The sequence below is a fragment of the Phaseolus vulgaris genome, chromosome 9 (genome assembly GCF_000499845.2).
Source record: "Phaseolus vulgaris cultivar G19833 chromosome 9, P. vulgaris v2.0, whole genome shotgun sequence".
NCBI classification, from domain to species: domain Eukaryota; kingdom Viridiplantae; phylum Streptophyta; class Magnoliopsida; order Fabales; family Fabaceae; genus Phaseolus; species Phaseolus vulgaris.
The window spans coordinates 11,944,406-11,955,920 of record NC_023751.2 but is presented as its reverse complement, the minus strand read 5'-3'; the positions used below and the strand labels follow the sequence as shown (position 1 = coordinate 11,955,920).

The 11,515-nt window shown below is 38.1% G+C and overlaps 1 protein-coding gene across 1 annotated transcript; it reads right to left on the bottom strand.

Annotated features, from left to right (window-relative positions):
* Positions 1 to 8,651: 8,651 nt before the first annotated feature.
* LOC137821906 (cyclin-D3-2-like) lies at positions 8,652 to 10,840 on the bottom strand. The gene is made up of 4 exons (XM_068626701.1): positions 10,104 to 10,840; positions 9,681 to 9,882; positions 9,397 to 9,527; positions 8,652 to 9,307 (listed from the first exon to the last, which is right to left on the bottom strand). Exons 1-4 carry the CDS (start codon positions 10,644 to 10,646, stop codon positions 9,059 to 9,061), a joined length of 1,125 nt encoding a protein of 374 aa, XP_068482802.1. The 5' UTR covers positions 10,647 to 10,840; the 3' UTR covers positions 8,652 to 9,058.
* Between the last annotated feature and the right edge of the window lie 675 nt (positions 10,841 to 11,515).

Below are 11,515 nucleotides of genomic sequence, written 5' to 3'. Positions count from 1 at the left end.
GTACTGCACCTCCCTGATATGGCCTGCAGCGAGGAGCTTCTGGGTTTCGTCTCTAATCGTCTGCCTCCTCTCCTCGTTGAACTTCCTTCTCCTCTGGCGTACCGGTCTGACCTTATTGTCCATCGCCAAATGATGGCACAAGAAGTCGGGATCGATCCCGGGCATGTCCGAAGCGGACCATGCAAACGCATCTAGATGCCGCTCTATCACCTTGGCGATTTGGTCCTGGAGCTCAACTTCCAGAGCTCTTCCCAGTTTGAAGATCTTTCCTCCGATCTCTCTTTCGAGCCACTGCTCGACGGGTTTTGGTCTGGTTTCTCTGGCGATCACCGCCCTGGCGATTCCCAGCTCCCTCGCTTCCTCAGGGCGATTCCTCGCCTCTTCTTTCTCTAGACCGGCGTTCCCCTCCCCCAGCTCAGCATCCACCATCGCCACGTCACTTTTGGCGGTCTCTTCTATTACCGTCGGCCTGGGCTTCACACCAGGAGGCGGGGTGGTTGTCACATAACTCACCGACCTCTTGTTCTTCAGGCTATTCTCATAACACTTTTTCGCTTCTTTCTGGTCGGATTTGATGGTGATCACCACCCCCTTCATAGACGGCAGCTTCACCTTCATGTGCCGGGTCGACGGTATAGCGCCTATTCTGTTGAGTGTGGGTCTTCCCAGCAGAATGTTGTATGCTGAAGGAGCGTTCACGACAAGGTACTTGATTTTCTCTGTCCTCGAACCCGCCTCATCTGTAAACGTAGTCTTCAACTCAATGTACCCCCTGACCTCCACCTGGTCACCAGCGAAACCATACAAACACCCTCCATAGGGTCTCAGCTGGTCAAGGGGTAGCTCCAACTGCGTGAAAGTCGGCCAAAACATCACGTCTGCCGAGCTTCCTTGGTCCACCAGAACCCTGTGGACCTTCCTTCCTGCTGTGATCAGCGAGATGACTATGGGGTCGTTGTCATGAGGCACAACGTCCCGAAGATCTTGCTTTGTGAACGTAATGTCCACATCCGACGAGTGGTCCTCAATCATATCCACCGTCATCACAGACCTCGCATACTTCTTCCTCTGTGACGCGGTGCATCCACCACCCGAGAAACCTCCTGCAATGGTGTGGATTTTTCCGTGGGTAGGCATCTCGTGCTGCTGAGCCTCACCACCTGCTGGATGGGAGCTCGATGCGCCCCCTGCCCTTTTATCCAGCAAATAATCATTCAGGAACCCGCTCTTGACCAGGTCGTCGAGCTGGTATCCTAAAGCTAAGCATGAGTCCACGGTGTGGCCAAAGCCCTGGTGGAATTCGCACCAGGCGTCTGGCTTTGGTCCCAACACCTTATCGCCCACCTTCTCGGAGTGTGCTCACAAACATCTTGCAGTACACGGCGTCTGATCCTTCTGACAGCATCATCTGCGTATGGAACGTGGTGAGATATGCCTCAGGATCCTCCACGCCGGTAAAGACAGCCTTCACAGGTACGACGCTCGCAGAGATAGGCGTGTCTGTAATCGCCTGAGCGAAAGGCATAGGAAAACGCGAGGCGGCGTTGACGGCGCGACCTCTTCAGCGACTGGACGCCCTCGCTGCTCCTGAAGAGCTTGACGTAGTTCCTCGGTTACTCTGCTAAGCTCATCATTCCTGGCCCGAGAGGCGACCAGGTCCTCGTGCATTCTTGCCTGCTCTATACGCGAGGCTTCCACATTCGCCTGCAACGAACGCATGATTTCCACCATCTGCGCCATAGTCATGACGCCTTCAGCAGCAACGGGCGCAACTGGACTTGAACGGTTGCTTCTCATTTTTCTCATGAAATCTTGACGAATCACAGAGAGCGATGAACAACACCTTCTACAGCGACGATCGATTCAGCGATCAATCGGTCAGAACTTCGCAAAAACTTCGAACAGCCTCACGAACACAACAAACCTTCACAGAAACCCGCAACTCCACCAAAAACCAACGCTTCTTCCACGAAAATCCAAACGAGCAACAGAACTCAGATCTTACCGGTTAAAACTCGCGCCAGCGGCAAAAACCCTCACCTCACCGAACAAAAACCCAAACGAACGGTGGAAAATGGTTGCACCAGCACACAACCAAACAGAAACCGCAGAAATCTCCAAGAACTTACACTGTGGATGGGAACAGGTTTTACACGGCCCCACGGTGGGCGCCTGATGATCCTGCCTGTTGACCAAAACACTGGAGCTTTGTCTCGTCAAACTTGGATCGACTTCTGCGCCGTGTTAGCCTCCGTCCTTCACCACGATCCACCTCAAGAACCTGCAAAAGACGAAACGGCGCCGCTGCAGCCGATCGCGCTCCGACGCCCAAGTCAGCGACTGAACCACCAATTACTCAAGAGTAGAACTCAAGAACTCTAAGGAACCGTGACCAGTTCTCTCTCAGCGTACTCGAGACTCGCAAGCGTAAAGAAACAATCTGAATGTGCGTACCTCAGAAGTTCGTTGGAAACTCTTATATACCTGGGCACTTTCTCTCTCCTGGCAGTTACACATCTGGACACGTGGCTCGCATCTAGCTGTACACGTGCCATCATCTGGAGCATCCTTGACTTGGGCGCTACTTCTGACTCTTCTTTGGCTAAGTTACTTATGCATGATATACTCAGTGCATAGATGCCTTGGAGCGTGATCCCTTCTGGATGGCGAGTTCGGGTGCCTTCGTACACACCTTCCCTGTGGTCTCGCCGGCCGCCTTCATGATCTGCCCTACCTGCTTCACTGTACATGTTCAAGTAAGCTATCTCCCGACCTCATCCTCTGGCCATCTGGGAAATGACTATCTGTCTTCATCTCCAGCGATGTCCTCGTTTCGGCGATCTCTAGTCACTTGGTCGCCTGGGTTCACATCTAACGACTTCATCTTCAACTCGGTGACCGCCGGTTTAGGTGTGATGGAGATCGGAGCACGCCAACTTAATAACTAGCGACTACGCGAACCCCCCGACTTCCTCCCCTTCTGCCAGCCAGGTGTCCCATCCAACACGCCTATGTAATAGCTCGACGCCACATCATTACTCCCGACTACCAGAGCGGTACAGTAGGTAATATTGAATTTACCGGTCAGATCAGTGGATAATATTCATAGATAATACTAAATTTAGTTACGGATTCATATTTGTAGTTAATGTTGAATTTACATAAGGATTGAGATTCGTAAATAAAAATTCTTAAGTAATATTTTTTTTTTAGAGTTATGCAATGACTTTTTTTAATTTTTTAATTTAACATAAAAAATTAAAATAAAAAATTATAATTTTTTGACTACTGTAGATATGTAAACCAAAAGATTAAAATACCTAAAAATACTAAAAAACAATAAAAAAAACTAATAGTAAATGATTGATTTTTAAAAAAAATTTGAGTGGACCAATCTCCTTCGAAAATGTTCTTGTTTTCTAAACTCATATTGAACAACTTTTATTTTTAACATGTCTTAATCCAATCTCTTTATAACAAAATATAATTATTTCAACTTTTTTCTACTAATTTTTGCACTCAAAATCTATCACTATTATTTAAAATATAAAGATTTTTTTTATCAAATATACATTATACAAAGTTACCATAAAAAATAAAATTTTAACTATTTTTAATGAATTTTAAAAGATTAACTTAAGTGTGCAAACAAACTATTAAATATGAAAATTGAAATTATAAAAAATATCAAAACTAAAGTTGTTCATGATGATATTATTTAGTTAAAGTCATGTTATATGTTGCCACTTTCCTAACAAATTGTGTTATAAAAATATATTATTTTTTTAAATCCATAATTTACGAAATAATTTTGCAGGCTTTGAGTAGAAAAAGCGAGGGAAGTGATTGGGGAATGTGGTGGATCCCTTGCAGGCAAAGACAATAGGAGAAGATGAGAGATGCAGTTAATGCAGAAGTGTACTGAGTAGCAGCAGTGTTTGGCATTACCCTTCTCGAGACAGTGACAGCAGCCCAAGCCCAGAAGCCCATTCCATTCTTATCCCGTGCCCCATGTGAAGGGCCCTTTCACGAAATTATAACAGTCACGCACGGAATGTGTATCGCCTCTTAACTTCACAATTCCAATTCTTCTCCAAAACCACATTCTAAAACTTCTACTATAACTATTCAGGGCCCCCTCTATACTTATCTACAATCTTCTCCACTCTCTCATTTATAATAATCATACTTCACACACTTTTCAATTAAGAGGATCTTCCACACTTCCTCGGATCGGATCAATTATTTTCCCCACTTCAATCATATACTATGCAATTCCATTTTTCATCCATTTAATACATTCCCTCAGTCAAATCACAAAAAACTTTTTTTCACTCTACAACCATATTTCACGTGTAGGGTCCAAATTCCCTGTCTTGGACAAGAATTTCAGAAAGAAAAAATAAAAATGAGAACAATATTGACAACAATAAAAACAAAGGAAATGATGAGTGCAAAATACCGTCCAATTGGTGAGGTAATGTGGATTTTATGGATCAAATTTCAGTGATAAACGGGACAGATGCGGATTAGTTACATTTTTTTTGTTTAATTGTGATTATATAGTATTGTTTACAATAATAATACTCGTTTTTATGTTTTATCAAAATTGTTTTACCTTTTAATTGTTTTCAAAACTATTTACTATTTTTACACTACCTCTCACTTCTTCTTTTTTCCCTTTCTGAAAACATGGAATACTGTCTCACCAAAAGTCAAACATGGGTTTAGAAATACTTAAATTCCTAAATTTAACAGATGTTATAAATATCTAAAAAATTATTGCTAGGTAAAAACATATTGTTTTTGTTGTTTTTGTTAGGGAGGTGTGATCTAAAAAACTATTGATGGATTTTGTCTTCCTTCTTCTTTATGGGCGGTCAACTCGCACTTCAGTTTGTTTCTCTCATTTAGGTCTTGGTCGCCCAATTCCAAATGAATGTTGAATGAGGATATCTGTAGAAGACATTCTAACGCTCAAGTCAACAAAGAGTACTCGGTCCTAGGTTATCATAGTATATTCAGTAATGACATACCTTGTTCTTGGAATGTGCACTATTTATATCCACTTTGAGTAACCAAGTTCAGTTCTCAAATTTTAAAGAAACAAAAATGTTTGGATTTATTTGACTAAACATAACTCGATTAAATTGTTTTAAGTGAGGTTGGATTCTACTGATAAAAAAACGTGAGGTTGGATTCTTAAATGTAATAATCAAACACATGTATAATTTACTTTCTTATGGATAAACATTATTTAAACTATTATTTTTAAAAAGTATATTTATATAATATTAATAATTGTAAATTCCAATAATTTCGAAGTTAATACAGAAAAGTAAAGTATCATTAGTTAGTATATAAGAAGTAAAGTATGTAAAATGAATGTGTTTCAATTTTGTTCCCATCTCCAGTTATTCTACACAATTAAGTCATTGTTGGTTTTGGTCACCAGCGACTCTATTATAATTTTATCTTAAATGTTAAAAACACAATATTTGGAATCATCTTTTAACTCAACTCCTACATAAAGTACCACATTTTGGACAAATTAAATTAGTTTAAATTTGAGTAATATATATATATATATATATATATATTAAATATTATAGAGAATTTTGTTTCCATTGTAATTTTATTTTTACCTTATTTCTTTATGAAAATAATTGTATTTTTAAAAAATCTTACCACTAAAAAAAAATCATTGAATGGAAATCAATTTTAGAGAAAAAAATAATTAGTTGTTATAGTAATTAAATTAGATATTATTTTAGAAACTAAAAAAATTATTAGTTTCTAAATTAGTTTGTGTTATTGATAAATAGTTTGATATCTAATTAGCTACCAAGATTTTTCTACCAAATTTAAAATCTAAATAATTGATAATTAAAACCTTGGTAGCTAATTAAATACTAATTTAAAAATTATTTATCAATAATAAAAATTAATTCAAAAATTAATAATTTTTTTACTCTTTAAAATAATATCTAATTTAATCACTATAACAATTAATTATTAGTTTTATCTAAAAATTTTTTTTTTCAATAATTTTTTTAGTAGTATAATAAATAGTTATCTACCTAGAATTAGTCATCTACCTACACTAATGAATTATTGACACTGTAACTAATCAATAAACAAAAGTCTTGTAATAGCACTCATTCACAGGAGGAGTAAAGAACTGAACAGGTCAAAGTGACAACACTATTCCCTACCACCTCTTTGCCCATTTCAAACATTGAAATATACAAAAATAATTGAATAAAAAAGTGTACTTAAATAAATTATACCAAGAAAGAAGCAACATGTCCCTCTTTTCACTAATAGTGTACACTATTTTATAGTTCTCTTTTTTTCCCTTTTTCTTTTTTATCATTACAACAAAAATTATATAATTTTTTTATTTATATAGGTATAAATTAGGTAGAACTTTTATTATTGTAGTGAGATATTATAGACACAATTGAGAACATTTTAACCATACATGTCGAAGAATATCTCAACTATCTATCGTGATAAAAATTATTTCGGTAGTTAAGACAAAAATAACTTAAACATGTATTTTGTAGAGGATTTGTACCTGATGTTAAACTAATACAGAGATTAACTTTAATCATCGTGCTACTTTAAGTTCATCAAAAAATTAAATATATAATCTTTATAAATAAGTTGATAATGTTAAGTTAATATAACATTTATTAATTTTAACCATCTCATTTGAGTGTGAAAAGATCTTTTACATGTTATTCCACTCTTGACCATAGATAAATAACTAAAATCTATTAAAAATCATCAACACCGAAAAATCAAAAGAATACGAATAATAACAAAGACGTGAACTTCAGACTAAAATTAAAAATAGAATTGTTAAAAATAGAGTTGAAGTAATGAATTATTTTTATCACCTTTATTACAAACTCTTGACTCATGTCTCAGTTGTCATTCATTCAGATTTGAGTGAAGGGTGGAAGAAAGTGCTTGAAAGTGAAACAATACATTTTGGTTTATAACTATAAGAAAGACATGCTATGATGCAGTGTCTACACATTATATGACTTAATTATTAAAAAATAAGTATTGTCATGTTAGTGCTAACATTAACATAATATGAAGTGTAGAAGTATTGGGCGTGTTTTTCTTGGTGGAAATAAAAGCTTTTGTTTCTTCTTAATGTTATTTCAACAACAACACTCAATAATCTCCCTTGAAAAAACTCAAAGCAGCACATATATAGAGAAAGGGAATAAAGTCAAGCAATGGTCCCCTTTAAAAAGGTAGGGAAAGCACATGCAGGGGCTTTCATGGGTGTCTTTTGCGTGCTATGAACAAGACAGAAGCAAGATCCACTTCAAAAAAAATTGTTCTGCCGAGCAGTGCAATTGTTAAACTCTAATCACTTATTGTTTAATCACATTTTATTATCAACTTAAATGCCATGATATTCTATTTTTCACTGACTGATCCAACAAGGTTTCAAAGACGGCCAGTTTATGATTATTATTTTTAATCCAAGATGCTGCTCTGCTGCAACTAGCAAACATTATCTTCAAGCATTTTGAAGAAGTTCAGATAACATTCAATTCCAAGGAATGCTGTAAAAGCTCTGTAGAGTTTATTACGTGGAGTTAATGCTGTAAAAATATCATATACTTTTCTTCTTGGTCATATGTGACAAGTATGAGGGTTGAGATCTGTGCAAACAACTGTTTGATTTACCTTCCATTGACTTGGTCTTGTTTTATTATATGATTTGCGATGCTTCCGACAAAGGATGGATATTGGAAACGAATTTTGCACTTACAGCTTCAAAATTCGAAAATCCATTGGCATACCTACCAACAAACGCTTTCTTTTTACGTAACCAAAGTAAAAGGTTATTGGCACGCCTTTTTTTTCCCTCTAGTTTCTTTTGCTTGTTAAAAAAATAAATGCACAATGCCAATTGACCCACGAAACATAAAAACATTTTCCTCTTTTTAGTTTAAGAAAAAATAGATAAACAATTATACATGCAAGTGCGAAACCTCCCACGTATGTCACAAACGTCTCTATCTCTAGAAGGATATCCGACAAGCTATAATCTTTTCGAAATTGACCTCATGATGTTTAACCTAACCGAAAATGTTTTTGAAATGTCAAAGATGATTTGATTTTAGTTTTGAAGAAAATAAATAACGAAGATCCAAGGGTATATAGAAGAAATGAGTTTTGATTTAATAATATTTTGGCTTGAATTGGTGAGCAGAAGCAGCAAGGTACTGAAATACTAGAATGGTGGAAGACAAGGGTCCGCCATGGCTTTTGGTATGAGAAAAAGACAGAAGGAATGGAGAAAATTTAGAGATTTAGAAATAAGCATGAAAAAACTAAAAAAAGAAAGTGGTAGAAACATAAAAAGATGGTGTTACAGCTGGATGGGTCATTGTATGATTACTTTTTACTATAATTGATATACAAACGGAAACTGAACTCAACCCAACCAGGTCAACACAACACAGCACCCCAACCCAACAAATAAATAATAATCAAATCACTCACTCATATCTGATATCTGCCTGTGGCCGACACTGTGTTCATTCATTCACCTAAATCTTTCAACAAATGTTTTTCTATTGCCAATTCACATTGCTGGATTGAATGTGAAATTAATATTTGAAATATATCTCATAGCATTGAAAGGAAAAGAGGATAAATACAGTTATGTCCATTGATATGGGGGTGTTGTTCTTAACATATATACTATTATTATATTATTAATACTAACTAATTATATAAAATTGTTCTTCATAAAATGCCAACAATATCTGCTTCCAGTCCTACACTACACTACATCTACAGGGATGTGAGGTTGCGTGGAAGGTCTAAATCTAATTCCATTAATAAATGAGTGGTGAATGGAAGTGGTGCTAGGCAGAGATGGTTGGCAATTTAACTTGCTGGTCAAAAAGAGAAAGAGAAAGATACGCAGTTATTAAAGCAGGGAAAGACTATATATGCTTCCACTAGGGGTGAGGGTGGTTGAGATTAACGCCCAACTAGCTGCCCACAACATTTCCCTTTATCGCTTTACTTCACTTCTACTCTTCTTCGACAAAGCTTCCGGTGAAGAACACACTGAAGCAGCGGCGGCGGCAGCTGCTGCAGCTACTGCCCACGACTCATTCGAGCTATCACAGCTAAACGACATCTCCATCACGCCGTTTGGACTTCCGGGAATGCTTACAAACTTGCGTTTCGTGCATTGCTTCCCCTGCTTCCCGTACCCTGACCACAATTCCAACACCTTCCTACACTCGTTCACCTTCTCCTGTACGCACACATTTCACGTTTTTATTGCTTATTCGTACAAATCTCTAAATCAAACACAAGACCAAATTGAAACAAACGTCCACCAACCTTGTCGAATCCCAGAATACCCGAGAGTTGCCTCTGGTATTCACCTTCTAGACAAGGCTTCACGCTTTTCACAACGTGCATCATCGTAGCACTTGCCAATTCAGACGGTAGATAACCCATTAACCTCCAATCTGCAATGTTGGAAAGTGAAACTTAAATACAAAACTAATTAAGATAAACAACTCACATTACAAGAAATCAATGAATTGTTCATCAACTTTAGACACGAAAATTGACTTTCAGTTTCAGTATTTCTTCTAACAAAAAGGACGTAACGAAATTACCTCCGAGGACAGAGACAAGAAGGCCTTCGCACTTCCTGAGGAACTCCCAGCAGAGATGATCCTTCAATCCAAGTCTTCTTGTGATGTAATCAAGAAAGGACAGAGGGGTTGGCGGGTTCATCTTCCATCCAAGAGTGGAAAGTACCAAAATCTCCATCCTTTTAATCGTTTTGGCTTCGAACAAGTATCTACCCTCCTCCACCTACACAATTCAAAGAACAATACAAAAACAAGATATAAATAAATAGCAAATAAAATGAGAAGTAAATGAAGGCAATCTTTGTAAAGCTCAAATCCCACATTTATTGTTAGACAAGAAGTGAAAAATTATCCTCCCATCATTGGTTTTGTAAGGATGAGTTTGAGCTAAAATGTAAGAATTATGTGTGTTGGTGATGTTAGAGAGTGGAGAAAGAAAGATACTTGAAGGTCTAGGAGAAGGGGAACTTGTGTCTCCTCCACTTTGGCAGCGAGAGAGAGGCAAGCGACGGCAGCGAGGTGAGTCATCCATGGCTTGCCATCCTGAAAGTGGAGGGTGGAGAGGAAGCGGTCAAAGTAGTTGACGGCAAGAAGAGCTGTGAGAGCAGAGAAGGAGTAGTGAGCGTTCACTCTGAGCATCCACTCCACGCCTTCTCTGTGAGCACACTCCAACGCAGGGTTGGTTTGGAGGCAAGTGCTTAGAGGGTTGTGTTGTTCTTTCCCCAGCAGCGATGCCAACTCTTGCTCGTCACAAAACATGTCGCTTTCCGACAACACATGAGGGTTGTGAACGGAGTTTATTATGGTGCTGCCACCGGTAGTGTTATTATTAGAAGTATTATTAGCGCTTAGGTAATCATCCTCTGTTTGGTCTAATTCATCTTCCCCAACGTGTTCCTCCCAATGCTCTTCGGAGCAGTATAGGGTGTCGAGAAGGGATTTGAGGTTGGTGTCATGCGCATGATGATAGTGGTGGTGATTGGCCATCTTGGACGGCGGAACTTCTATGGGACGGAGAGGAGCGAGAGTGTGAAATGGGGCGGTGGAGAAAGAAGGATCTCCATGGTGTTTGAAAGAAAGGGAAGAGAGAAGAGAGAAGAGAGAAGAGAGTGTTATTGTTATTTATTCCCCAAACGGAAGCAGTTTTATTTATTGTTTATTGGGAGTGTCTGGGTGTAGGTGCAGAGGCGGATGAAAAATGGGCCATGAAGCACAATTACTGGACACGTGACAAATGTACCCTACAAATTAATGGATGCCTCTTCTCCCTCTTTCATCCATTCATCCTAAACATCGTGTTATGTTCTGTAGTGTGTTACTATTACTAGCTACCAATTCATTTATGGAATGTTTAAGCCCTAGTAGAGGTACACTGCACAATTCAATCAGAACTAACGGTACTTTTTTACTTCTAATGCCATCCATGTCTGACACCTTCTCTTCTAAACATTCATTTTACTCATATCAAAACAAAATAACCATGGGTAAAAATAAATAAAACCACTCATTTACAATACAACCCCTACTAAATTTTCTATTTCGCATATCACCAACAAATCACTTAAATAAATAATAACAATACAATAATGTCTATTATTTCATTCAATTATTTTTCATCATTAAATATTAAGTTTTTTCTCTTACATCCTCTCTACCGTAGTTGCAACTTGCTTTGGAGAGAATTTCCCTTTCCCATTTTTCCTCTCAAGGCAAGTGATTCAATTAGCATTGCACACATTATATAAATTAAAGTGAAATATGAGTAATGTTCTGTATGCCAATACAGTCTCACATCGCTCAGGAATCGAGGCCAATGGCAGTTTATATACTTCTTTCACCCTTCGAGACGTCTTTTA